General features: G+C 50.5%; 8 protein-coding genes across 8 annotated transcripts; 7 read left to right on the top strand and 1 right to left on the bottom strand.

The window, feature by feature from the left end:
* Positions 1–360: 360 nt before the first annotated feature.
* BDZ83DRAFT_584149 (uncharacterized protein) lies at positions 361–930 on the top strand (the record flags this gene model as incomplete). The annotated part of the gene is made up of 1 exon (XM_060505733.1): positions 361–930. One exon carries the CDS (start codon positions 361–363, stop codon positions 928–930), a length of 570 nt encoding a protein of 189 aa, XP_060361985.1.
* A 1,646-nt stretch (positions 931–2,576) lies between these two features.
* On the top strand, positions 2,577–4,617 carry BDZ83DRAFT_630498 (kinase-like domain-containing protein). Its single transcript, XM_060508834.1, has 3 exons — positions 2,577–2,944; positions 3,034–3,291; positions 3,360–4,617. Exons 1-3 carry the CDS (start codon positions 2,931–2,933, stop codon positions 4,363–4,365), a joined length of 1,278 nt encoding a protein of 425 aa, XP_060361984.1. The 5' UTR covers positions 2,577–2,930; the 3' UTR covers positions 4,366–4,617.
* Positions 4,618–5,806: 1,189 nt separating this feature from the next.
* Positions 5,807–7,329, top strand: BDZ83DRAFT_705025 (peptidase family M28; the record flags this gene model as incomplete). Its single annotated transcript, XM_060511500.1, has 7 exons — positions 5,807–6,083; positions 6,136–6,293; positions 6,348–6,520; positions 6,577–6,879; positions 6,940–7,062; positions 7,122–7,186; positions 7,246–7,329. Exons 1-7 carry the CDS (start codon positions 5,880–5,882, stop codon positions 7,327–7,329), a joined length of 1,110 nt encoding a protein of 369 aa, XP_060361983.1. The 5' UTR covers positions 5,807–5,879.
* Positions 7,330–7,607: 278 nt separating this feature from the next.
* On the top strand, positions 7,608–9,723 carry BDZ83DRAFT_630493 (major facilitator superfamily transporter). The gene is made up of 4 exons (XM_060508833.1): positions 7,608–8,071; positions 8,133–9,053; positions 9,112–9,159; positions 9,219–9,723. Exons 1-4 carry the CDS (start codon positions 7,894–7,896, stop codon positions 9,407–9,409), a joined length of 1,338 nt encoding a protein of 445 aa, XP_060361982.1. The 5' UTR covers positions 7,608–7,893; the 3' UTR covers positions 9,410–9,723.
* A 205-nt stretch (positions 9,724–9,928) lies between these two features.
* BDZ83DRAFT_630490 (copper amine oxidase) lies at positions 9,929–12,484 on the top strand. Its single transcript, XM_060508832.1, has 3 exons — positions 9,929–10,242; positions 10,313–10,729; positions 10,782–12,484. The coding sequence occupies exons 1-3, from the start codon at positions 10,174–10,176 to the stop codon at positions 12,306–12,308; spliced, it is 2,013 nt and encodes a 670-aa protein (XP_060361981.1). The 5' UTR covers positions 9,929–10,173; the 3' UTR covers positions 12,309–12,484.
* Positions 12,485–13,732: 1,248 nt separating this feature from the next.
* Positions 13,733–14,022, top strand: BDZ83DRAFT_584195 (uncharacterized protein; the record flags this gene model as incomplete). Its single annotated transcript, XM_060505736.1, has 2 exons — positions 13,733–13,930; positions 13,987–14,022. 2 exons carry the CDS (start codon positions 13,733–13,735, stop codon positions 14,020–14,022), a joined length of 234 nt encoding a protein of 77 aa, XP_060361980.1.
* A 1,716-nt stretch (positions 14,023–15,738) lies between these two features.
* On the bottom strand, positions 15,739–17,245 carry BDZ83DRAFT_754773 (uncharacterized protein; the record flags this gene model as incomplete). The annotated part of the gene is made up of 5 exons (XM_060514527.1): positions 15,739–15,852; positions 15,911–16,325; positions 16,415–16,905; positions 16,989–17,014; positions 17,071–17,245. The coding sequence occupies 5 exons, from the start codon at positions 17,243–17,245 to the stop codon at positions 15,739–15,741; spliced, it is 1,221 nt and encodes a 406-aa protein (XP_060361979.1).
* A 3,480-nt stretch (positions 17,246–20,725) lies between these two features.
* On the top strand, positions 20,726–22,982 carry BDZ83DRAFT_584139 (uncharacterized protein; the record flags this gene model as incomplete). The annotated part of the gene is made up of 5 exons (XM_060505730.1): positions 20,726–20,813; positions 20,918–21,308; positions 21,368–21,854; positions 21,918–22,017; positions 22,069–22,982. The coding sequence occupies 5 exons, from the start codon at positions 20,726–20,728 to the stop codon at positions 22,980–22,982; spliced, it is 1,980 nt and encodes a 659-aa protein (XP_060361978.1).
* Between the last annotated feature and the right edge of the window lie 1,545 nt (positions 22,983–24,527).

The raw sequence follows: 24,527 nt of genomic DNA, 5'->3' as shown, positions 1-24,527 counted from the left end.
CTCCTGTCTAATACAACTCACATATCTTCGATTGACTCTGTGCGTCCAGAAGCTCTCTAGAGTTCTGCACCACAACCACATACTCAATTCCACTTCACCGAAGGACTAGAGCTTGGTACTTCATCAGACAGAGTCGGTCCGGCCTTCCTATATATTGGAGACTGCCACACCTACAGCACACAAACTACACCTCACCTCACCTCCTGGTCAGAAGTCCAAAGGCTTCTCATCCAATCTTATCCACTTCTCCCAAAACTCCTCAGCCTCACCAAACCTAGTCAGGAGTACAGAGCCTTCTCACCCAGTCTCTTGTACCTCTACCAAAACCCATCACCCTCATCAAACAAACAAACAGCCACAATGCTTCGCATCTTCAACCACATGGTCCCCTACCCCCGGCCCAAGGGCTTCCTCGTCCCAGAACCCGAAGTTTACAAAGGCCTCGACGCAATCCAACACCACGGCACCGTCACCTCAGACTTGGCCCAGCGCACAGGACACGTCCGTTGCCTCGCCATCACGCAGCAGGGTAAACTCCACGAAGAGCTCGCCTATCTCAAAGAATGCCAGCTTCACGACCACGAGCGCATGGACGAGGATTACGGTATGAGGATGCAGGCCTGCAACATGCAGTTCCGGCCTGGTGGACTCGGTTCTGGTACTGCCGACGCGTACCCGAGGAAGATGTCGAATAATGATATCTTGATGGCGAAGAGGATTGAGAAGTGTTACCGCAGACGGATGAAGGACTTGAAGGAGGAGAAGAGGAAGAATGCGATTTGGTTGGATTTGTGGTATGATAAGCAGGTTGTTAAAGTTGATCGGTTGTTGAGGAAGGAGTGGGATCAGGGTGGGGAGTGTGAGGGGTATCCTTATTGGGCGGAGGAGAGGCGCGAGGTGAAGCGTAAGGTGAAGCATGCTGCGAAATAAGGCTTTAAGGGGATGATTGGTGCATTCCCTCACGACATAACATGACTGATGTACCACCATGAGAAGAGGCTCCTGTACTGGATACGTCGCTGGTCTGCTACTTGAGTACATACTACACTACAACCACACTACAACCACACTACTGGTACTCATCGAGAGACTGGGGATGTACATGTTGGGAGTCATGGCCTGTGTTGCAGAGTCTGCGCACATAGGGAAAGACATGACATGAACATAAATACAAAACATGATTGCACCTCATAATCATTACATGCGGTTGATAACAAACCAGCTTTGACGCCATATTTAAAACGTCTTTCAGTGAATGCGAGACCGTAGCTTGGCTACACATATTTTTTCAATGTGACGATGACCTTCCGAACAACATTCTTGACGACGCTTGTCACTCGAATAGTACTGAAGGTCCTTGCTACACAACCCTTCGGGTATGCTAGTTCTTCTGTTATGAGATGAACAGACGATCACAGCAGTTTTTCAACTGCCGGACAGACCCAAAGTGTTGTTGCTTTTACAGTGCTTACGGGGGAACCCCTACACAACTTAGCACGACTAAAGATTGAAACTTGCAGAGAGGGCAATGTTCTGTTCAGGGCGATGGAAAAGCTTTCCCCATAAGGAAACTTGACAACACTTTTTGAACTCTGCCCGCCTTATGATTGGCCACGCTACTGAAGGTAAGATAGATTAACTCTCTAAACGTCACTCCTTAAATGCTTTACAGTCTACAGTTTGTATATCAATCGCTGCGAATGATGCTCGAGACGTTGCGCCTAAATTTAATAATCGCAAGTATAATCGGCAGCTTTGGAGAAAGACCTTTCGCTGCGGAAGGATATGAAAACCTGAATCACTCCGAGCTCGGCTATTAGCTATTACAGTTCCTTAGCAACTCATCTCTTGCGCTCCAACATTAGCAAGTATTGAACCGATTACTTATACTAGAACCTATCGCCTTTCTACCAATTCCCAGTGTCTCGTGCGGTGGCTGAATCTCAATAAACTGAGTTCTTTCACCTAGCACTTTCACCTAGACATCACCACGTTGGGCCACCGTAAGGTTTTTTGCCTTTGTTGAAGCTTCCTTCCTACTGAATAGAAATGGCTAATATATACCCAAACTCTACCCTGGGTGAAACACGGCAACTACATGTACTTTACGAGTGACAGGCTGGCCCAGCTGACAGCCGGCAGATCTGTTCAATGTTCCATAGACTTGAGCTTTGAAAGGACGTGAACTTGCTGGTATTCTCAGAAGCTGCTCTATCAGCCTGGTCCCATGTTGTAGGACTGACAACAGAGTATCTCTCCCTAGAGAGAACAATAAAGAAGACTGACGGAAATGTTGAGACGTGCAGGTTATTGGAAGGTTTTCCGTGGGATGCTTAGTGGGTAGAACCAATGCAAAATAACAGAGACAATAGCCCCTGCCGTCGGCCCCGACTTGTACATCTTCAAAGCGAGTCCTGATGAAAGGTGAAGTGAGAAAGGAACAGTTGACGTAACACCACTTTGTGGTCCAGGATCAAGGATTTGTTCGTGATGGCCAACCTCCATTCGTTGTGGATTGGAGTGGAGTCACTTCGGGGACAACCCCTGTTCAAGGCACCACAAAACTTCTGGAAAGAGGGGTTGAAGCCCTCCACGTGTCCCACAATAGCGGCAAAAACGGAGCTAGGCGCAGGCAGGCGGCTCGTAGAGGCGATTTGCGAACTTTGGCGGACCACTTCCATAGCGCAAACCTACCTTGGGTTCTGACATGAGGCGACCGTCCGGATAGTCACCGAAGGCGTACCGAAAGACACATGACTCTATGTATGAAATGGATCAGACCAATGATGCAGTCTATGACACTTTACGTGCCGCTTACCACGTCTGCTCACGTCTCGAGCTCTGGGCCGGGGAAATAGTATCGGAGCCTCTGTACATACTCGCGCAAGAAGCGATCCGGAAGCTCGTTGCCGCGTTTCGAGCTTACGAACATGAACTTGTCTGTGTAAGCCGCCCGATAGTCTCGAACCTCGATACAAAAGGCCAAGATACCTTGCCTTTGAGAACGTCAGATTTAGCCAACCGCATTCACAGCTCCATCCAACTCGCGGCGGGCACTCTCGATCACTGCCACAAGCTCGAGTCTCTAGGAGATGAGGGCGCGCTGAACGCCTTGTTCCTCGCTCGGGGAGGGCGCACGCAGAACTCGGAAGACGCTTCCAGAGATCGGCTGGGCAAGGAAGTAGCGGATCTCCTTAGCCCTTATTTCGGGCCTCGTGCTACTCAGAATTGGACCTGGGGCTTAGATACGTCGCAGCCCTGCATAGCCGCAAACACAGCTATAGAAATCAAGTTTGTGTTACCCAGCTCGATTACTTTCCGTCTAAGTACTTGAGCATTGGACTGACATAGTTGCCTAGCGAGACGATCTTTTCTTGTGCCCAAAAAGTTCACCATACCTTTTCGCCAAGATATGTGCACACATATCACACCCGGAGCGATGTACCATATGTCGTTGATGTGTCGACTGACGCATGCGCGGGGAGCTTTGGAGTTGTTCGGAAGGTCCACCAAAGGACTACTAGAAAGCCATATGCTGAGAAAACCTACCGGAATCTCTTCTCTAGCAAAGAACGCAAGGCAGTTCTCAATGAGCTAGGTGTCCTGGAGAACTGCCGTCACCCCAACATTGTCACGCTGGTCGACGCCTACGAGGTTACGGATGAGCCACATGTCATGAACATTGTCATGTCACCATGGGCTCCTTTCACTCTACAGGAATTCCTTTACACTTCCAATACCAACAGGAAGAAGCACGTCCCTTGGTTCGAGCCAAACCAGCCGACTTCGGACATTGGCGTTTACAACATCATGATGAGGCTCACAGAAGCGCTTGCTTACCTTCACGGACTCTCTATTAAGCACAAAGATATCAAACCTGATAACATTCTTCTTCATACGGCCGGGGAAGAAGTGACGCCATATATCACCGATGTCGGAGTCAGCAAGGTGTACTGGCGAGGTGCAAAGACCAACTATGATCAAAGCACTTATTCGTTCCTCTCTCTTGAGCAACTGGAACATAAAGAGAGCAGCCTCAAGGCTGATATCTGGCAGCTCGGATGCTGTTTTGCCATGCTTCTGGCTCTAGTAAGGGGAGGACAAAACGGCGTGATGAAGCTGCATGTTAGCTATCAGAGAACGGATGAGAATTGTTCGTGCAATATTGCGAAAGAGTCAGAATGGTTCATGAGGACACTCGACGAACTCTGTTCCTCCGGCTCTGCTGAACAAAAGCACATGCATTGGATCATTAGGCACATGCTTGATTTGGATCCTTCGTCACGATTTGAAATAGGGAAGGTGATGGAAGAGCTGAGGAAATTGGTGGAGATCACTGACCTGGAGAAGATGCATGTATACTGAGTATCTCCATAAGCTTTCATGTTTGTTTTCGGTTTCAAGTTTTCGTGGCATTAGCAAAGATGATTTCGCGAATTTAGATCGTGGGTAGGACTAGGCGTTTGGCATTATAGCCTGCAGGAAATATAGGTAGCCGACAATTTGACCATGGATGTTAACAGCTATTAAAGATACCTAGTGTATGTAATTGGTACCCTCAATAGGACAGAACAACCGTAAGCGACACGCCAATTGTATATCAAGAATGGTTCCAGGATACGCATGAGTTCTCGAACTCTTCCCTCACTTAGCTGTAAGGTGGATTGAACCTGGGAAACGCATCTCTCTGAGAATTTCGTAGAGAATTGTTTATGCATGAAATCAGTCCTCAGGCTAGACCATAAATCGGCTTCTGTCGTGCTTGGGAAATCAGATGCTCTGAGAAGCAACAACCGAACAAAGTACACAGGCAGAGACGGACAACATAAGCCCCATACAATGTCGAAGATCCTAACTCACCTACGTGACCTCTTGGTAATTCGAGCTTCATAACGCGGAGACATGCAAACAGTTCAACACAAAAACCTAAAGGTATCTTGGTTCCATTTCGATCGAAGCCATGAAGCAACAGGGCGAGAAAGAGTGCCGAGATCAACAGGGGTCGCCTATATGGAGGACGTACGGAGTATGGAGATTTTGGGACGAGTCAGCCTCCCTGTGGATATTGGTTCTTGGCGTGTTTCGTCGTCGGAAAGAAGATTTGGTACGGAACCTCATCCAGCACAAGATCAATGGTAAGAGTACCTTTGAACGGAAATTTCGCGCAGCCAGATTCCAGGAAGGGTTTTGAGGTAAAAAAAAAAATAAAATAAAAAAAAGCTAATACCATAAGCAATCGATTGTCGTGCAACTTTTCAAGGAAGGAAAAAAGTCAGGACATACTTTCCTTCCACCACAGAAAAACATCTCACACGCTCCGTGATGTGGATTTGCCAAGAACCGAAATCGTGTTCAGCGACATTACACCCCAAGCAGCATCCAATAAAGTCCTCAAAACACCCAGTCTGAGTGTGCGGGACTGCCGGCCGGGGTAGCATCAATGACCCAGCCAACAGCCGACACTAGCTCCGTTGGGCAGCTCCTAAAGTTCGTGCGGGCTTGGCGATCATGATAAGCTTAAATGCTCCTGCCGCATGCTCTCCATCCCCCGAGAGACTGAACACTGGTTGTGGGCTTCTGAGTAATGGGCTTCCTGTTTCTGTCTATTCATTGTATTGCGTGCCATGACGGCTTTCGCCGTTGTCATAATGAGATGCCTGTTTGGGGCAACGGGTCCTGCCGCCGTCCTGGCTGATCCTCCACATCCCGCAAGCGTTGGGCGGGAGGTCGTAGATGCTTCGCTTCTCCTTGAGGCTACGATGAGTGTATTTAAAGGGGACTTCTCTCCGTGTTCTTGGCCAGAGAGGTTCTCTTGCTCTTTTCGTTGCACCTGCACCATTCATCAACGGACGCCGCTCATCAACAGGGCAATTTGAACGATGCATCTCAACGCTGCTCTCGCGATCCTCGCGGCCTCCAGGGTTGCCCTGGCTGCGCCTGCTACTGAGGAGACTCAAGTTGACCCTGCGCTCCGTCTGATCAAGACGTCCGAGGCCGACGCCGGCACTTGGGTCACGGAGGACCAGAAGATTGAGGAGTATGTCAACAAGCACATTGGCTTCATTGACATCACCGACATTGTTGTACGTCTGGACTATTTCTCATCGATTCATGGATTAAGCTAACCCATTAAAGGACGATGAGGTCTTGGCGGTCCTGTCCACCCCGCCGGAGGAGGTCCTTGAGGCTAGAGTGACATACCCCACCACTCTGTCCCACGTCACCGAGGCGAACACCCTCATCGCGTCGGTCTCTAACACCAACCCCCAGACTTGGTTGAAGACTTTGACCGAGTGAGTGATTATGAGCTCTGATCTAACCTGTGAGCCTGTACTAACAATTTCCAGCTTCTACAACCGCTACTACCGCTCCACCTACGGTACCCAGGCTGCCACCTGGTTGTTCAACCAGGTCAAGACTGTTGCGGCTGCCAACTCGGCCATCACCGTCACCCAGTTCACCCACTCCTTCAGTCAGCCTTCCATCATCGTCAAGATTCCCGGAACCAGCTCTGACTTGGGTACGTTGAACCGCCCACCTCCATCTCAGTTTTCATGTGCTAATCGTGACCACCAGTCATTGTTGGTGCTCACTTCGACTCCACCGGAGGATCCTCCACTGCCCGTGGACCCGGTGCTGATGACAACGGCTCTGGTGTCGTTGTCATCCTCGAGGCTCTTCGCGTTCTCGCCAACGCTGGCTTCAAGCCCAAGAACACTCTCGAGTTCCACTTCTACGCCGGTGAGGAGGGCGGCCTTCTCGGCTCTCAGGCTGTCTTCGCCAACTACAAGTCCGCCGGAAAGACCGTCCTTGCCTTCGTCAACCAGGATATGGCCGGTTACTCTCCCTCTGGCAAGCTCTCGGTCTACAACGACTACGGTAAGCTCATCACTCATCGATGCTATGCACATATGTAGTAGCATTGCTGACTCCTGATAGTTGATTCCGCTCTTACCACCTACGTCCGTCTCATTGGAACCCAGTACACCGGCAGCGCGCCCACCAGCGACGTCTGCGGATACGGGTGCTCCGACCACGCCAGCGCCCGCTCCAACGGCTTCCGTAAGTTGACGCCAATCTTTTGGCAAGTGCAAGACTTGATATCTAACTCGAATCTACAGCTGCCGCCTATGTCTGCGATGAGCCCATCGACACCTCCACTCCCTACATCCACAGCCCCAACGACGTAAGTTGCCATTACTCCTACTTTGGAAATCAACTATTTGCTGACTTGGCATGCAACAGAGCTACGACACTATCCAGTGGTCCGCCGTCCTCCGCCACTCCAAGTTCACTGTCGGTTTCTTGGTTGAGGCTTCTTACTTGTAATCTATGTAAACATTTAAACAAGCGCGGGGTCATCTTCATGTATATACATCCCGACTTGTGTGTCAATACATTACATTCAAGAATCTACATAAGCCATGGGCTTTGAGACTAGTGAAACGCTAAAAGTTGTTGTCTTCTTTGTGAACTCTATAGTGTCCGCGCAAAACTGCCTTACTCGGAAGAGTTTCCCGAGGAAACCCAACGAAACTACTACCCCAACCCATCTCCGCCCATCGGACGTGGAGACATGCAGACTCTTTCTGAAAGAGATTCTAGATCGACTCAATCAACCTAGGGCGAACACATGATAAGCCTAGGGCGTGGGACCCCACTTTCTGCCACATACGGTCGTTTCTATGAGACGCAAGGGTTGCAAGGCGTGGTCGACATGGTTGAATGACTCTTGCTAGGTGCATACGCCGTCTTCGGCAGGCATCCCGGCCAGACGGCCTTGGATCCCGAGACGACTAAAGAGGAGAAAATTTCGTGCACTGAGTTGAAAGTTTTCTCTAGCACACATCAAGTAGTCATCATCAAAGTTCAACATCGTCTTTGAGTGCCACGATGGGCGCCTCGGAAGAGCGAGATCGAGTTGCCATGAGTGAATCTCAGGATGCGCCGGGCGCTATCGAGCTGGGGGCGATGCGCAGTCCGACGAGTTCTCGCCATCACGACCCCGAATCTAGCCCATTGGCCTGGCTATGTGTTTTAGGATCATTCATGTTCCTATATCCATCATACGGTAAGCGTCATCATGATAGCTTCGTACCTCTCAGACTACTTTTGCTTATCGTCCACGATAGGGTTCATGCAATCTGTTGGAACTGTTCAGTCATACCTCCAGCTACATCAGCTGAGTGAGTACTCCACTCGCGATCTAGGTTGGATCAGCGGAATCTTCACCTCGCTTGCACTGTTCCTTGGAATTCAAGCCGGACCATTGATGGACGCCTATGGCACGAAGTGGCTGGCTCCCATCTCCGTAGCGCTCTACGTGCCCGTGTTCTTCATCATGGGCGAATGCACGCAATACTGGCACTTCATTCTGTGCTTGGGAGTACTAGGCGGTATCGGCGGTGCCCTCACATCAACAGTCGCTGTGGCAGTCATCGGAAAGCTCTTCAACCGTCGCAAGGGGCTTGCCATGGGAGTCGCGCTGTCCGGATCTTCGTTTGGAGGTGTGACCATCTCGATGATGCTTCGGTCCATCCTGCCTAGACTGGGCTGGCAGTGGTCCATGAGAATTATGGGCTTCCTAGTTCTTGGCATCATGGTCTTGGGCGTCGTATGCTTTCTCCCCTATCCTCGCCTATCCACCCCTATCTCTGGAGCACCCGTCGGGAGAGTAGGAGCCCTGCTCAATTTCTCGGCCTTTCGCTCCCCACCATTTGGGTTCATGGCCGGGGGCCTCTTCATGCTCGAGTTTGTTCTCTTTGGAATCACTGGCCTACTGCCTACTTTTGCCATTGCTGCAGGCTTCCCTTCCAACATCGGGTTCTCCCTTGTCGCCATTCTGAACGGTACTTCATGTTTCGGTCGCATCATGACCGGCGTGATCGGCGATAGAATTGGCCACCTTAACATCCTCCTGATCATGATAGGTATTACCATCGTGTTCACCGGGGTTGTTTTTGTGCCTTTTGGAACCAAGCATATCGGTGCTTTGTATGCTTTTGCCGCGCTTTGGGGTTACGGATCGGGGTCCTTCCTTTCGAGCACACCAGGTAAATATTTTCCATTTTCAGCTCCATAGAGTTGAACGAACCTGCTAACACAGCCCAGTCTGTTTAGGAAAAACTTGCGAGCCAAAGGATTACGGGAGGTACTTAGGTGTGTGGTGCTCTTCCACGGCTACTGTCTTTTTTATCGACTAACAATGCAACTTGAAGGTACCATGAACTTCGTAGTCAGTTTCTCGTTGCTAGTAACCGTCCCCATCGGGGGACAGATGCTAGAGAGTATGGGTGGGACAGCGCTCTCGGGATTTTATCTTGCTATCCTCTTCTTGGGCGGTGTTTGCTATTTTGCTGCCCGCTCCCTTCTTCTAGGCGGGTGGCTTACGCTGAGAGCCAGTATTTGAGCACATTTGATATATGCCAGCTGGAATAACGAGCTGGCTTCAACTATGATTAGGTTAAGATACTCAACTGATACATCATCGAGGTAGGACCTGGAAAGCCGAGGAGTCAGGACTCAGGCGGCTGACTATGTTTAAAGCGGTTGTTTTCTAACGTAACTACTGGGACCGGAGGGAAAGGGATAGACATGGTGGAGTCAAATTTGCATAATGGACCTTAGACTGCTTATGATTAGAAATAGTAATTTAATGGGTATGAAAACTACACCTGCCCACCGTTCTTCCTAATGAGATCGAATCTGTATCTTGGGCTGGATAGGTTCGCCATGAACTGGCAGACAAATGGGAAGAAGATCCACCCGAAGGGCGCGGAAGACATCTCGGCTTGTTATGGGATAGATGGGCCGGACCGGTATCATGGGCGAAGAACCGGGTTGATGACCGGGGAACCGGCTACTGCCTCGACAATTCCTTACCTTTGCGGAGCGGCACCGGAAGAAGTTCTCCACTTTTGAGGCTCCAACTACCCTTCGGGGACAGCGATGCACGCCGTCCGGTGCGGGGGTGCGCTATCGTTCCGGACGATCGGCTTATCAACTCCGAGATAGTCACATGTGCCGCTCTCGGCGCCATTGCGAAGTTAAATCCCCGGCTGTTGCCTCGCACAACCCATTTCGAGTCTCTCTTCTTCATCGCTTTCGTTCCGACAGCCAAGGTCTACTCCTTCCAAGTTCCATTCGCCAGCTTTCCAGTGGTCGAAATTTACCATGGGAGACGCTAATATCAAGGGGAAGCCCCATCCACTTGATCCTCTGCAACCAGAAGAAATCAGCCATGTGAGTGATCTTGAAGTGATTCCTACATACGATACAAATCCTGTCATTCATGCATGTTGACAAAATCGAGGCCGCCGGAATTGTCCGTGAGTCGAACCAGAGCAAAGACATATTCTATCGCGCAATCTCTCTAGCCGAGCCACCGAAGACAGAACTGATCAAGTTCCTTGATAGCGAGCATGCTGGCAATAGAGATGCCGTCCACCCGGCAAGGCAGGCTAGAGTGCAGGCTTACATCGCTAAAACTTTGCATGAGATGATAGTTAACTTGGACACTGCGACCGTCGCTTCTACCACCCCGCTACCAGGTCGCCATTCCTTCATCGACACTGACTTTATGGCACAAGTGGCTGCGGCTTGTCTGGCGGACGAAAAGATCCAACGCGAGATCGGTACCCTTAAATTACCAGAAGGCGCAACCGTCGTCGTCGAGCCTTGGGCATATGCCACGGATGGCGTGAGGGATATGAAAGACCGCTGGACAATGGTGAGATTCCTACATATCCCCCCCATGCAAACTAATGGACTAAAGATTTTAGGCATGGTTTTACATGCGACTCTCTGACAACCCTGACGCGAATTACTACGCCTACCCGTTAGACATATGTGCGGAGGTATCCAACTCCCTCGAAGTGGTCAAAATCTACCGGCTACCTTCTGGAGAGCACGATAAGCTCAGCGATGAGGGCAAGGGATTTGACCGCCGCAAGATTCATTCCAATAGCGAGTATCATCCCGATTTCGTACAAGAGCGCAGGACAACGACGAAGCCGTACCATGTCTCCCAGCCCGAGGGCCCGTCATTCAGCATTGACGGAAACCACATTTCTTGGGAAAAGTGGACAATGAGAGTCGGCTTCAACTACAGGGAGGGCATGACTCTTCATGACATTCGTTTTGAGGACCGAAGTCTATTCCATCGTCTGTCTCTAGCCGAGATGTTTGTGCCTTATGGAGATCCTCGGTGCCCTTACCCCCGAAAAGCAGCCTTTGATTTGGGGAATGATGGCGCAGGGATCAACGCCAATAACCTCAAGTTGGGCTGCGATTGTCTCGGGCACATCAAGTACTTTGACGGGTGGCTTAGTACCTCATCGGGAGAACCATTGAAGATGCCAAACGTTATTTGCTGCCACGAAATTGATGACGGTATTCTTTGGAAGCATACGAACTTCCGAACTGGAAACGCTGTAGTTACGAGATCTCGAGTCCTCGTGCTGCAGACCATCATTACGGTCAGCAACTACGAGTACATCTTCCTCTTCTACTTCCAGCAGGACGGGTCAATATTCTATGAAGTCCGTGCTACGGGGATCATGTCAACAGCACCTATTGATCTTGACACCAAGGTCCCATGGGGGACTATTGTCGCTCCAGGCGTGTTGGCACCATATCACCAACACATCTTCTGCTTGAGGATTGATGCTGCCATCGATGGGCCTCAAAACTCCTTGGTTGTCGAAGAGTCTCATCCGATTCTCTTCAGTGGAGACACGGACACATATAACCCTTTTGGCGTAGGGTACAACACGACCTCTAAAGTCATTGAGAAAGAAGCAGGCTTGGATCTTGATTTCAACACAAACAGAACTTTCAAGATCGTCAACGAGAACGTCACCAATTCAACTACAGGAACCGCCGTCGGCTTCAAACTTCTACCCCACTACAGTCAACTTCTTCTCGCCCAGCCAAACTCCTGGCACGGCAAACGTGCAAGGTACACATCCCACGCTGTCTGGGTGACGCGACATCACGACGAGGAGCTCTTCCCGGCGGGGAGGTTCACCATGCAGTCAACCGGAGATGATGGCATCGGATCCTGGATAGAGCAACGGAAGGATGGTGACTCGTCTTCAGTGCGCAATGAGGACATTGTAGTCTGGCACACGTTTGGGTCTACGCATAACCCGCGCATCGAAGACTGGCCGGTGATGCCGTGCGAGAAAATGATGGTAGGGCTGAAACCGGTCAACTTCTTCCAGGGTAACCCTGCTCTTGACGTACAGATTTCGACACAGGAAAAGAACCGTAGTGTGCTAGTGCACGGTGCTAGATGTGAAAATTAGATTCAGATAGTATGTAAAGGTAACTTTCGCCGAGGCCAACGCTTAAAACAATGCCATATCAAGTAAAGACTAGAGGTAGAAGCCCTCACATGTCTAAATATTGGTTCTGGCACGTTCAAGAGAAATGTCAGAAAATGGACACACTCCGTATTGCGATTCAGAGTCTAGGTCTTAAGAGTCTCTCTGGGAATACATCAATCGCAAAGATCGCTCCTACTTCCATTGCGAGTCGCGCATCAGCCAACCTTCAGCATAACGCGCGTCACGCGTATGCGAGTACCATAGCGTTGCCAAGGATTTTTGAACCGCCGTATCAAGTACTTCGTTACTGGTGGACTTCCCCACTGGCATCCATTCTTTAAGCTTTCGAAATTTCTCTACTTCTTACGTTGAATAGTTCCTGAATCAGTTACCGCGGAATCACTTGCCCGATGAGGTACCCTCTCTACGAATCATGTACCGTCTGATCTGAAACAACAGGGGATCTGAGGCAGTCGGCGAGACCTACGAGCTTGATAGTACTAATTGTAGTAAAGGAAGAAGAGCAATTAACTAATAAGTGGTATGGATATGTTCATACCTGCAACCTGAAGACCTGAATTTCGGGGCTTCTGCATTGTGCTCAAAGGCTAATCATCCATCCTGTCGCATGTGTCAGATGTATTTTTGATTAAGATCTGCGTCATGTTGATACGACACAAAGGTAAGTACTGTGCGATGCGCCTCGGTAGGTGGTAGTCTGAGAAAGGCTATTTTACTCCGTCAATTTGACAAGTCACTCAACCTACCTAAGGCACGTGTACCCTAGCCTGCTGTATGGCTGTCAAGTTTACGTTTTCTAATATACAGCTGACTAAGGTAATTGAGATATTGCAGGATAAGAGAGACTTAAACAGAGAGCCAAAAACTTCAATAGTGGGAGTTACTTTGGTGAGACATAGCTATGCCATCGTTGACTTCACCAGGTTAAACGTGTTGTCTAGCGACTCGTCCGTTGTTGCTTCTTATCTAAGGTAAATCCCATCATATCGGAGTCCGAATCCAACCCCCAAATCTCAATGCCAACTGGTCCGAAAGGGTTTCGGATGAACACGATCATCAGATGTGGGGGTTGAGCGAGCCTAGCTGTCTGTCTCAGACCATCCTAGTGGCCGGCGTCTCCAGACGACCCCGCGTTCACCGGCCGCAGTTGCTTCAGATGATCATGCCCAACAAGGGTTGTCCTGCTATTTCACGTACATCTTTAGCAGATCCTGGTTTCCGCAGTGGCACCAGTTTAGCATTGCGGGAACACAATTTCCATCAATTACCCAGACATTCATGACGGGCTCAAGCTATAAATGGTCTTGAACTCCCCTTCCTACTCTGAGGTTCGTGATACTCTCTCTATAATATCACTCACATCCAACAACCCTTTACACAACATGCAACTCTCTTTCTTCTACACGGTCGTCCTCTTGGCTGCTGGCGCCGCCGCCCAGTCCTGTTCGTCGACTATTACATATTGCAGTGGAGGCGCCTGCTTGTGCTTTGCTGATGGTATCACCGAGTCTCTGAACGAAATGTGCAAAGGCAAGGGATTCGAACGCTCGTTAGGACCCTCGAAAACTACGACTGAGGCAGTAAGTTTGATTCTCTCTTCTCGTCCAAATTAGCTGTCCTAACGACTCGTGTTCAGGGCGAGCGCTGCGATACCCAGTGCTGTACTGGCTAAGCCGATTATTGTTGAGACACCTGGATACCTTTTGGATGGCATTGTACTTCTAGCGTTCTGTATCAAATGATATAAGCAGTCATCAACTCCATCCCGATGCCTAATGCGATGATCTGATTGCTACATATTCCAGTTCCTGATCCCAAATGTTGGCTTCGTCGCTCGCTCACGCTACCTGATTCGTTGATCTATCCTTGTTTAGCTAGGTCATGAGCCATTGAATCATTCCATGTGTTTTAATTGTGTTTGGTCAGACCCCGCAAGTCTCCTGCTATGCTATTCTGATCATCCATCATAAGTTGGCAAAAGTTCCAAGTTTGAAATTTCCAGCTGTCTAGTACATGATTATTCTCCAAGCTCTAGGATCAATACCCGGGCAAAATTACTGGCAAGAAAAGTGTGAAACTCAATTGTGCAAAACCAAGAAGGGCTATTTCAAGGCCTCATGTACACTGATGCAGTAATCCAGCGTAAAAATATTAAAGCGGATGCGACATTGGAAACTTGCTGCAGCCTGGCGAGAATATCCGACTTCTGGTTCGTTGCTCCCGAGTCTCACTGCCCACCAAAACCGTTTAAGCGAACTATTGGCGAGGTTGGCGCCGACGGCTATGCACCTCAAGGCTGGTCGTTTTCCGTCTACAACATCATATCCGCCTAGACTTAGGCCAAGAGAAGGCGGAAAATAGTCTACCATCTAGTATGTGGCAACATTTAATTTTCACCTACCCTATTTGACATTTGGCTGATCCTATTTCCACCACTTACGCGTTGGAATCGTCTGACTCCCCTCTGCGGGGCCTTCAAAACTGGGTTCTCTATCAAGAGTCGTCACAATCTGTCTCTTCGGAGACCTCGTATCAATGCATGTCACAGCCATCGCTGCAGGAGTTGCCTCAAAAGAGTATCTGACTTGGAAGAAATGAGGTCACCGGCTGTTCGTCGCGACGTATGTTCTTCCCGGTCGTCCGAAGGAGAAAAATTGGGAAGAAGCGACTCTAGCCATGTACCATAGAGCAATTCCTAAACAAGGCGTGTTCAGAACACTTATATAGACCGTTCTTCCGAAGGCGCTGATCTTCTATTGTTGCTAAGTCGAAGAGATAAGTACACTCTAGCCTTCAGTACATGCTGCATATTTGACATCGACACCTTCTTTCACCAATCCTGACAAAATCGTTTCAATATGAGATTCGCCGCCATCATCACTACGCTCGGCCTCATTGCCAGCTTTGCAGCTGCAGTGCCAGCTATTGCTGGCAATGGTATCGAAACTCGCCAGACCCGCGATGGCTTCTATTGCCAGGAATGCGTGAATGGAAAGAAGGATTGTGTTGCCTGCACGGATGGAACCTGCTTGGGATGGACTTATGACTGCTAAACGGCAATGCCAACTGGGTTCACACACTTGCGCATCAAGGTATACATTTGCCCGCAGTGAGCTAATACACATTGGCAGGTCATAATTCAGCCACGGCTTACATCTTAACAGGTCTTGGAACCAATTCATCTACATGTCTGGGGTTCAAAGTATCGCCGATGCAGAGAGGGAAGATTGATACTTTATTCACCTTCAACGAGGCTTCTACGAACGGAGGAAATTACTGGCGCTTCCAGTGCACACAGTGAGACCATTAAATAGCGAGATAAGTAATTTTTTATCATACGCTCATGCCAATTCACTTCTAAAAGTCCCTTGCTCCTTCAACCCAATCGTTACTTTGAACCGACCCCGAACTTGCTGTTGCGCCTCACTGGCTTCTCCGAATTCAATTGCTCCCGTCCTGAGTCCTTATCCGTCATAACCGAATCATCATACGAGACATGAACCTTGTAAAACTCCTTAGTATCCTCAAATCATAGAATCAATCTTTGTCTTCGCTCTTACATTGGTCGTCTTGATGATGCCGTTGTAGGTCATAATTTCCTCTTCACTACCGTCTGGTGAGTGGCCTCGGATCTCGGTGTGGGTGCTTCGCATGTCCTTTAGCGGGAACCCGTTGCCGACAGTGTTCCGATTCAGTCGACCGGTTCCCGTGCCGTTCCCAGTGCCGGCACCGTAACGACCATACTGACTGCTGTTGTATCCTGCATTGTCGGCGCTGCTCTTATTGGAGAACATGCCCGGCATCCACTTGCGGAAGAGTGGACGCAGAGCCGGGACGCAGGCGGCGATGATGGAGAGGTTGACTTCGATTGCGCTGTATGTGTCGCCGATGCCGTCTCGGGGATCGTAGCCAGGGGTGATGTTGTAGAACTTCTTCCGGAGTTCGTGGACACGGAGGATGGCCACAATGATTGACCTTGCACAGAGTTAGCATCGAGAGCTTCAAGTACGAGGTCAATCCGGGCCTTCTAGGTTTATGCCGGTCTCTCGGGCGCCATGACTTACACTCCACCTGCTAAGAATACCACTATCAATCCAATTTTGGCGGCCATGCGCATCTTCAAACCGAGGAAGATCCAAAAAGGAATGGCGAGAACAAAGAAGTCGGTGATGATAGTGATGATGGCACTGACGATGTAAAATAGCGGGCCGTCGATCTCCCTTTGCTTGGGAATGGTCGAATCCCAAAAGGCATTTATCGGAAGAGTCTGGAATAGCACCACCAAGAAAATGGCCACCATTGTCGCAAGGTTAATAGCATTGAGGGCGTAAATGGTCCATCGTACGCCGCGCTTGTGCCCACCCAGGCGTAGCAAAAAAACCAGAATGGATGATTTCACGAGCGCGAGGATGGGATTGTAAAGGACCTGCATAATCCAGTTCCAGAATAGCATGGGGGCGGGGTCCCAGTCTTCAGGCAACGCCGCGGTAGGGAAGCCGGCGTAGTAGTACTTGAAGAACATGTATGTTGGAGCCAGGAGCGCCATTGAGAAGAACTGCCATGTCGATGTTAGTCAGGTTAAGGAGCACCCAAAGGTGGTGATCGGCACTCTGCCGGTGGATGCACGCCTGGTCTTACCATGGCTCCGGTCATGAACCAGTCATCTGATGGAAATATGAGACGAAAACTCGATGATAGAAGCTTAGGTTGGTCGACTTACCAAGTCCAATCTGTTTTGACGTCCATTTGCTGTACATTCTCAAGGCGTAGGTCAAGAATGCAGTCAACGTGAACAAAAACAGAATTGCCATGATCACCTTCTGCAAAGGCGTCGATGGCAGGTCCTCGACATTAGCCCACCGAGCCTCAACGGCCCGCTGAGCGACGAGTTCCATGCTTGGCCCTCGTCTCACAGTCAAAGAACGAATGTGGAATTCGGATTGTGCTGATGAAAATAAAAGTAAAGTTTGAACCACTGCAGACTTGGCACCAAAGTTAAACTTGGAATCCGGGGGTGGGAGAGCAGGCCGGGGAGAGATCGAAGAAAAGCATCGGGGGTCGGATGCGCGATGGGCCCGTGGGGAGGTTTGTGAGATATATACAACGTGTTGGTTCTCGAGTTCCTCCTGGGACACTGAGAAATCGTACTTCGTATTGGCTACTCTTGGAAAAAGGGAGCCCTCAGCAGTTGGATCTTGATCTTGGGAACGCTTGGTCAATGTTCTTGAGCATAGTTGCTTACCATCGCCATCCGTAACAGGAGAAAACCAGGACACTAGCTATGATCTTACGCTGAACAGGGAAGCAAGGTAACGTCCATCTGTAGCCTCTACGAGAGGAATGTGTTCAAATGGACTGGAGGGGGAGTATTCAGCATTCGATCCTGCCTAGTGGTACGCCAATCGTGACAGACCTGCATTCTCTACGACCCCGTTTCATGGTAAGGCTGGGGTTGAGACGGACTAGTCTCGCAAGTTCCCGGTCGGTGATTTCCACGGATAGTAAGAGAACAGGGCAGAGAGGAGGCTTGGGGGTTGCCGCAGAAAACTTGCTGAAGTTCTTCAAATCTCCGCCGGTTGGGTAGCATTGCTGCATCCCTGGCCGGAGACCACAAGCCGGCAGCACGCTGATTCAGGGTCGTTCCTCCGCCAGCACCAGGAGACATTGAGATCTTGTGCTCGCTGGTTCACTGCCAAGCAGGGAATGCTCCTTCAGGCTTCAGGATACATGGGCCTTGCGTACCCGAGGCTTGGCTTAGGAAAGATGAATAGGAAGCCTTGTGAGTGGCTGGCTGTGCAATGGCGTTCGAGAAGATGCCAGGAAGCTGTCAAGGATGGCTCATTCTCGAACACTGCAGGCCCTGGACTATCAGGTTCCTGCAGTCTCTCATGCCTCTAGACAAGGATCGCGCGGACTATTCCAGATAACTTGAAAGCTTAATACCGACAATCCGGGCAGAAACCCGGCTTTCTTGCTCCAATGGGCTATCAATACGCCATGGAGGCAAGACTGTTCGGTATCATCTGGCACATCCATGGTGTAGATGATCCAGTCAGGCAGAAAGCCATCCACGATGAGACGTAGTGGAATTGGAGGATAGAGTGTAGAGTCACATAATGCAGCGCCTTACTTACGGAAGGGCAAGTGCAATCAACCGCATTGTAAGATCTGAACACTGCAACCACTCTGTACAGGGTATCATTGGCTCTGGATGAGGTAGGTGCTTCACATCGTCCATCGAGAAACAGCCTCACATTTCATCCGTATGTGCTCGATACTCCTCCGGCTGTGCCGCTTATGCCCAGTCATCACTATAGGAGATGCAATCAACCCTAGGCCAATATACATTTGAGCTGAAATCTGCTGTTGGCCGACCGTGTTCTGGCCCAAGACGAATCGTATTTTTGCAAAAGCCCACCGGATAGAAGCCTGCTATGCGGCCTTGGATCGGTAAGTGGATTAGTTCGGTCCGCATAGCATCACAATCTGAGTAAGGCGTCGTGGTGGTGCCCGGAACATGGGGCCGGTGAATGAGATTCAGGATACAACCTCGCACTTTTGTTACGCGGTGATTTGTGAATACGACGTCCCCTCTTTCTTCATCGCTCCGACCGAGGCTTGCGAGGGACGTTCTCGCCTTTGAAGAAATGCAGGCAACCACCGTCAGGCATTAGATGAGTGAGGTGGAGCTGATGTCTTTGTTGAGCACTAGCGGTTAGTGTGAATGAATCGTAGAAAGTCCATCAGCGACTCGGGTTGAGTCCTGGCCCCTTGGCGACCAAGTAGTGATTTCCGGATGTTACCTGGTGGACAGGGTTGAAGAAAAACAGAGTTTGCTGTGCCGCGTTGGCGCAGGACGAATTTGCAGACAATCATGCGGCGAGGAAACCCCCTTAAGACGGCAAATCTCCCCTCAAAGATTCGCTCTCCAATTTCTGGACTCTTGCGGTGTCTTCCATGGGTCGCAATGAGAAACACGTTTGGGGCTGTAGGTAAAGTCGTACGACTTTTCTCCGCCCCGATTTTGACATGTCGATTGGATATGTCTTTGATAGATGTGACCGATTTGATGGTTCATCTACAGTCTAGTTTGATTTTACTTAGTTGACGAATTATGAGACATTAGCAAGATCGCACAGATAAACTCAATGTCTTCCCCAGAGGCCCGGCTCGCTATCCACATCCCTTATTATGTGGATAATGGGCAGTTTGTTCGCAAATCCCTCAGACTCGCCAACCATTGCACCAAACTCCAAGATCGTTTTTCGGGGATCCCTAGACTCTACAGTGGAGATTCACAGACGCGGACAGCCGGAATTTCGTTGCGGACAAGGTGCGCGGTGGAGTGGCGGTGCCCGGAAGAGGACAAAGCGTGCAGAAGGTTCACCGGGGGGCCATGTTCAATATGAATGATCCCCAGCTCCCGACACTCTCTTCGCCACCATGCCTCTCGGAAGAAGACAGACGTTGATAGGTACGGATAGACTACGAATAGACCGGGCTTATCCAGCTTGGCTTAAAGCTGGCAGACGCCTCAACCGCTCCCCAGCTCCATCTCAAGAGACGAACTCGTCCAAGAGTGTGGCAGACTTTTGCCCACAGACATTGCTCTTAAACCGTTAGTGTCGGCGGCGCGGCGCCGGCACTCGGGAGAGAACGTCTAGAAGAAGTTGTAACCACGGACCTGGAGACACCAGCCAGCCTGCTACTTGCGCAGTTTTTCAATGCCGATGTTGTTAATGTCCCGCCGTTGCAACCCCCGGCGCGGGGTTTTTACGACTCTCGCCACCAACGTTGCTCTAGTCTGCTTCCCCCCGAACCCCTCGGCCAAACAGACATCCAGATCTGTGTAAGCGAGCCCGGGCCCCAGTGCAATTCCTGCCCGGGGGCGGGCCCAAGATCTCTTCTCGTCCAAATGGTCCCTTCCTCCTTGAGTCCTTCATCCTCGTAATTTGGTGAGATGTCGTGGCCTCTGCCGCTATCGAATGCAAGGTCTCCGCCACGACTGCGAGGACGGCCGGGATATGTCGGCGGGCTCAGGTAGGCAGTACCAACCGTGGACTATCGACAACGGGCAGTACGGCAGTGGAAATGTCTCGCACTTGTTATTGAACCATACGCGTGGTATTACTGGCGTGTAAAAGAAGGATGGCAAGATGCAACGCTTCCACGTGGATGTTATAAATCTCGTGGTGTACTGCTCGTTTCTGCACGCTCGCCTCTTTCCCGCCGCACCGCCAGCCACAAACCCGGTGATCAACCATTGGAGGTTCCTGTCTGACAAGCACGCAAACCCGTTTCTTGTCGCGCCCTCTGTCCAATCTTTTACTCCTTCAGTCTGAAGTTCTCAACCCCCAAATCTCTTGGCACACAATATGTCTCGACTCAGCCAGGCCCTCCTCCTGGCCGCTGCCCTGCCTCTGGCGTACGCTCAGACCATTGTGGTTGACGATGCAGTAATCGGTATGTTGATCTCGCATTTTGACTTTCCACATCTGAACCCCTGAGGGTTCGCATGCGACTGCTTTACGACTTGTGTCATGACTAACCTACCACTCGTGTTGTAGAAGCCAACAAGTCCACAGTGGCCCCGGCCGCTGAGCCCGTTGTCGTTGCCGCTTCCAATGATCTCTTGAAAGAGGAGAGCGTTCAGCTGACGGACGCCGTTTTGGCCAACCTCACGGACCTCTCCCTCTCCAACATTTCCCTCTTTGACTTTGACACCACTGCCGCCGGGGAGAAGCGTTCTGGAACGGCCCGCACCTTCAACAAGTGCAAAACTTACCCCGGGGACCTCCTCTGGCCAAACAAGGCAGTATGGAGTGTCTTCAACCTCCTCACCGGATTTGCCGTCACTGAGACAGTGCCAATCGGCGCTTCTTGCTTTGATGACTTTGGCAACTATGATGCCACTCGTTGCGAGTACATCACCAACCAGTGGACGAACTCTACGATCCAGTAAGCCAAAGCCTCTTGTCCTCTACGTTTTGATTCCAAAATGCTAATAAAATGTAAAGTACCGAGGATCCAACCTCAGTCATGAGCCCTCTGTACCAGGGCCTGACTTGCATGCCGCCCTCAGTCGACAACAGCTCCACCGGCACCTGCACCGTCGGTGGTTTCCCCTCGTACGTCGTTAAGGCCACGAATGTGGCGCAGATTCAGCTCGCGGTCAACTTTGCCCGCAACCTCAACATTCGTCTCGTGGTCAAGAACACTGGTCATGACTTCAACGGTCGCTCCTCTGGATCCGGTGCCCTTTCCGTCTGGACCCACCACCTTAAGAGTATCAACTTCTATCAGACCTACACCACCTCCTCTTATTCTGGCCCCGCTCTCAAGGTCGGTGCCGGTGTTCAGGGCTTTGAATTGTATGAAGCAGCTGAGAAGTTCGGTGTTACTGCCGTTGGAGGCGAGGGCATGACTGTCGGCTATGCTGGAGGCTACCTCGCTGGTGGTGGTCACTCACCGCTGTCGCCCAAGTACGGCATTGCTGCTGACTCAGTAAGAATGCTTTTTTGTATGTTCTATTACATGAATTTCTTTATTAATGCTGTATTTCTTCAGGTCCTAAGCATCGATGTCGTCACTCCCGATGGACGCTTCGTTACTGCCAACGAGAAGCAGAACACTGAGCTGTTCTGGGCTCTTCGAGGCGGCGGTGGAAGTAAGTTGAGCCATTCATCATCAAAAGAAACACAAGCTGACCTTTCATCAGACACCTATGGTGTCGTTACCTCATACGTCGTCAGGGCCTACCCCAAGATCGACACCATTGCCGTCATGACCTTCAGCTTCAGCACCAGCGCGACCGTCAGCCACGAAGCCTTCTGGGCTGGCGTCAAGGCCTACTGGGAGGGACTTCCCACCTGGAACGCGGCCGGCAACTACGAGTACTGGAACATCTTCCACACCGGCCCCGATGCCCTTACCTTCACCATGCTCCCCTGGTTCGCCCCCAACATGACCCTCGTCCAACTCAAGGAGCTCACCGCTCCGCTTTTCGCCAAGTGGACGGAGCTGGGCATCGCCGTCGATCCCGTCTACACCGAGCACAAGAGCTTCCTCCCCGCCTGGAAGGCAGGATTCCCCAAGGAGTCCGTCGGAGGTACGGCCGCCAAGACGGCGTGCCGTCTCTTCCCTACTGAGAACTTCTCCGACGCCACCAAGTTCAACGCTACCTTTGAGGCTATCAAGGGTCTCAGCGACAAGGGCGGTCAGATCATTGGCTTCGGCATCACCGGCGGCCCCGGCCCTTACCCCGACAACGCCGTCAACCCGGCGTGGCGCGGCGCTGCCATGTTTGCCATTTCCGTCATGGGCTGGGACGTTGGCACGCCCGCTGAGGTTGTCGCTGAGAAGTCGAAGCTGTTGACCAACGAGTGGATGAAGCCTTGGCGGGACGTCACTCCTGGCGGTGGCGGATATGCCAGCGAGGGTGACGTGACTGAGCCTGACTTCCAGCAGTCATTCTACGGTACCGAGAAGTACGCCCGCCTGCTCGCATTCAAGCAAAAGATTGATCCCACTGGTGTCTTCTATGCCAACTTGGGTGTCGGCAGCGAAAGTTGGTACGTCACGCGCCAGCTTGATGGCTTCCCGACTCAGAATGGTCGTTTGTGCCGTGTTTGAGAGAATTATGTGGGTAGTTGTCCAGGAGTAGATGTGCATCGCATAGATTCTGTGTTAATAGATGAGATAATGATTCTCAAGAGAATTTCGACACGTGATCAAAAGGAAACCTTTGTTGATGGCGGACCTTTTCAAATTCCTTTTGTGATTTTCAGTGACTATTTGATCTGGTGGGATTAATGCTCTCGGAGAAAGCATAGATCGTCCAGCACCTCGAGCTCCAGATATACACATACTTCCAGATATACTACCTTTGATTGATACCCTCGCCTTGATTCACTGATCCTTCGAGTCTGGACTTATAATGACAGTTGCAAGGCAGAGTCTGGAATATTCATGTTGCATTATGGTCTCCTTGAGGTAGGTGTTGATATAAACATGAATGTTGAGGGAATCATCTTACACCCTCTAAGCGATGGCATTCATCCTAACATCCACACAAGGCTAGTATCCCCGCATGTATGGTCTTCAACTTATGCTTAGGCTTCGTAGGGAATATATGGCGTTAATTGCTGCCCGCAATTAACGGCGTCGTTTTTGCGACACTTAGCTTCTGTAGTAGCCCGATAAGAGCAACAAATTGAACAGGGTATGCAGACTTGGAAGTCTAGTTCTAATCGATCGTCGATCGTCCCGCTGCAGATATTGATTGTAGGAGGGAAAAGCCCCTATCTAAGCTACATCCTCATTTCATCTGCTTTTTTTCAAGAATTCTGTGGCCAGTAAGAAGAATAACTAATCAGTTCCCTTAATCAACTGTCATAACAGCATCTCTGGGGTTTACTAGGACTCGCTTCATTCGATCTCGAACATGGGATTGATCCCCCCCCCCCCTTACCCAAGTACGACGACCGTTGGCGAAGCCACAATTTTTGACAAGCGTATTGATTGGACTAACGTCCAATTGCATTCATCCCTACAGCTTCTAGACCCCGCAATAAAGTTCTTCTGGGCTAAATTTACTGTATTTCCTCTTTGGCGGTCTATCAGCTCCGGACAGGAGTGACCTGAGCTTGCGCCTATGAGACATGTTAGTCCGGATCGTCTCGTCCGAACGCCCAATAGGGCACATCCTCTAGCCCCTGTACTTTGAAGCGGTGTGTCTGCCCACCCAGTCAGATTGGCACTCGTCGTTGGTGAAATGCTTCGAGTATAGGCTAGCCAAGTCCGCAGACCAGTGAGACCACATGCAGGCGTTCGTATCCGTCGATGGTTGGGTAAAATGCCAAGTACTGCTGTTCCGAAGCACGCCTGTAACAACAATGATCTTCATTCGCTTGGTGTCTTTCTCTGCCGGAGGAATGCGTGCCATGAGTGATGCCGCTGTGGACAGCGTCGATGGACGCGCCATATGACGAGGAGCTCACGTCAAGTTTGGTGGCATGCCGGACAAGTCCGGGTCGTACAAGACTTAGCTATAGGTATGGTCATAAATGACATTTCGATCCCTAAAAGTGCTGAGAAGCGACTGTATCGAACGACTGGCCGCTCTTTCCGAAGCTGTTGAAGTTTACTGACGATCTTTACCGTCTCTCGAAGGTGCAT

This window comes from Colletotrichum acutatum (genome assembly GCF_030867785.1).
Source record: "Colletotrichum acutatum strain CBS 112980 chromosome Unknown BDZ83scaffold_87, whole genome shotgun sequence".
NCBI classification, from domain to species: domain Eukaryota; kingdom Fungi; phylum Ascomycota; class Sordariomycetes; order Glomerellales; family Glomerellaceae; genus Colletotrichum; species Colletotrichum acutatum.
The sequence above is the reverse complement of the archived record's forward strand: the minus strand, read 5'-3'. Positions and strand labels throughout refer to the sequence as shown.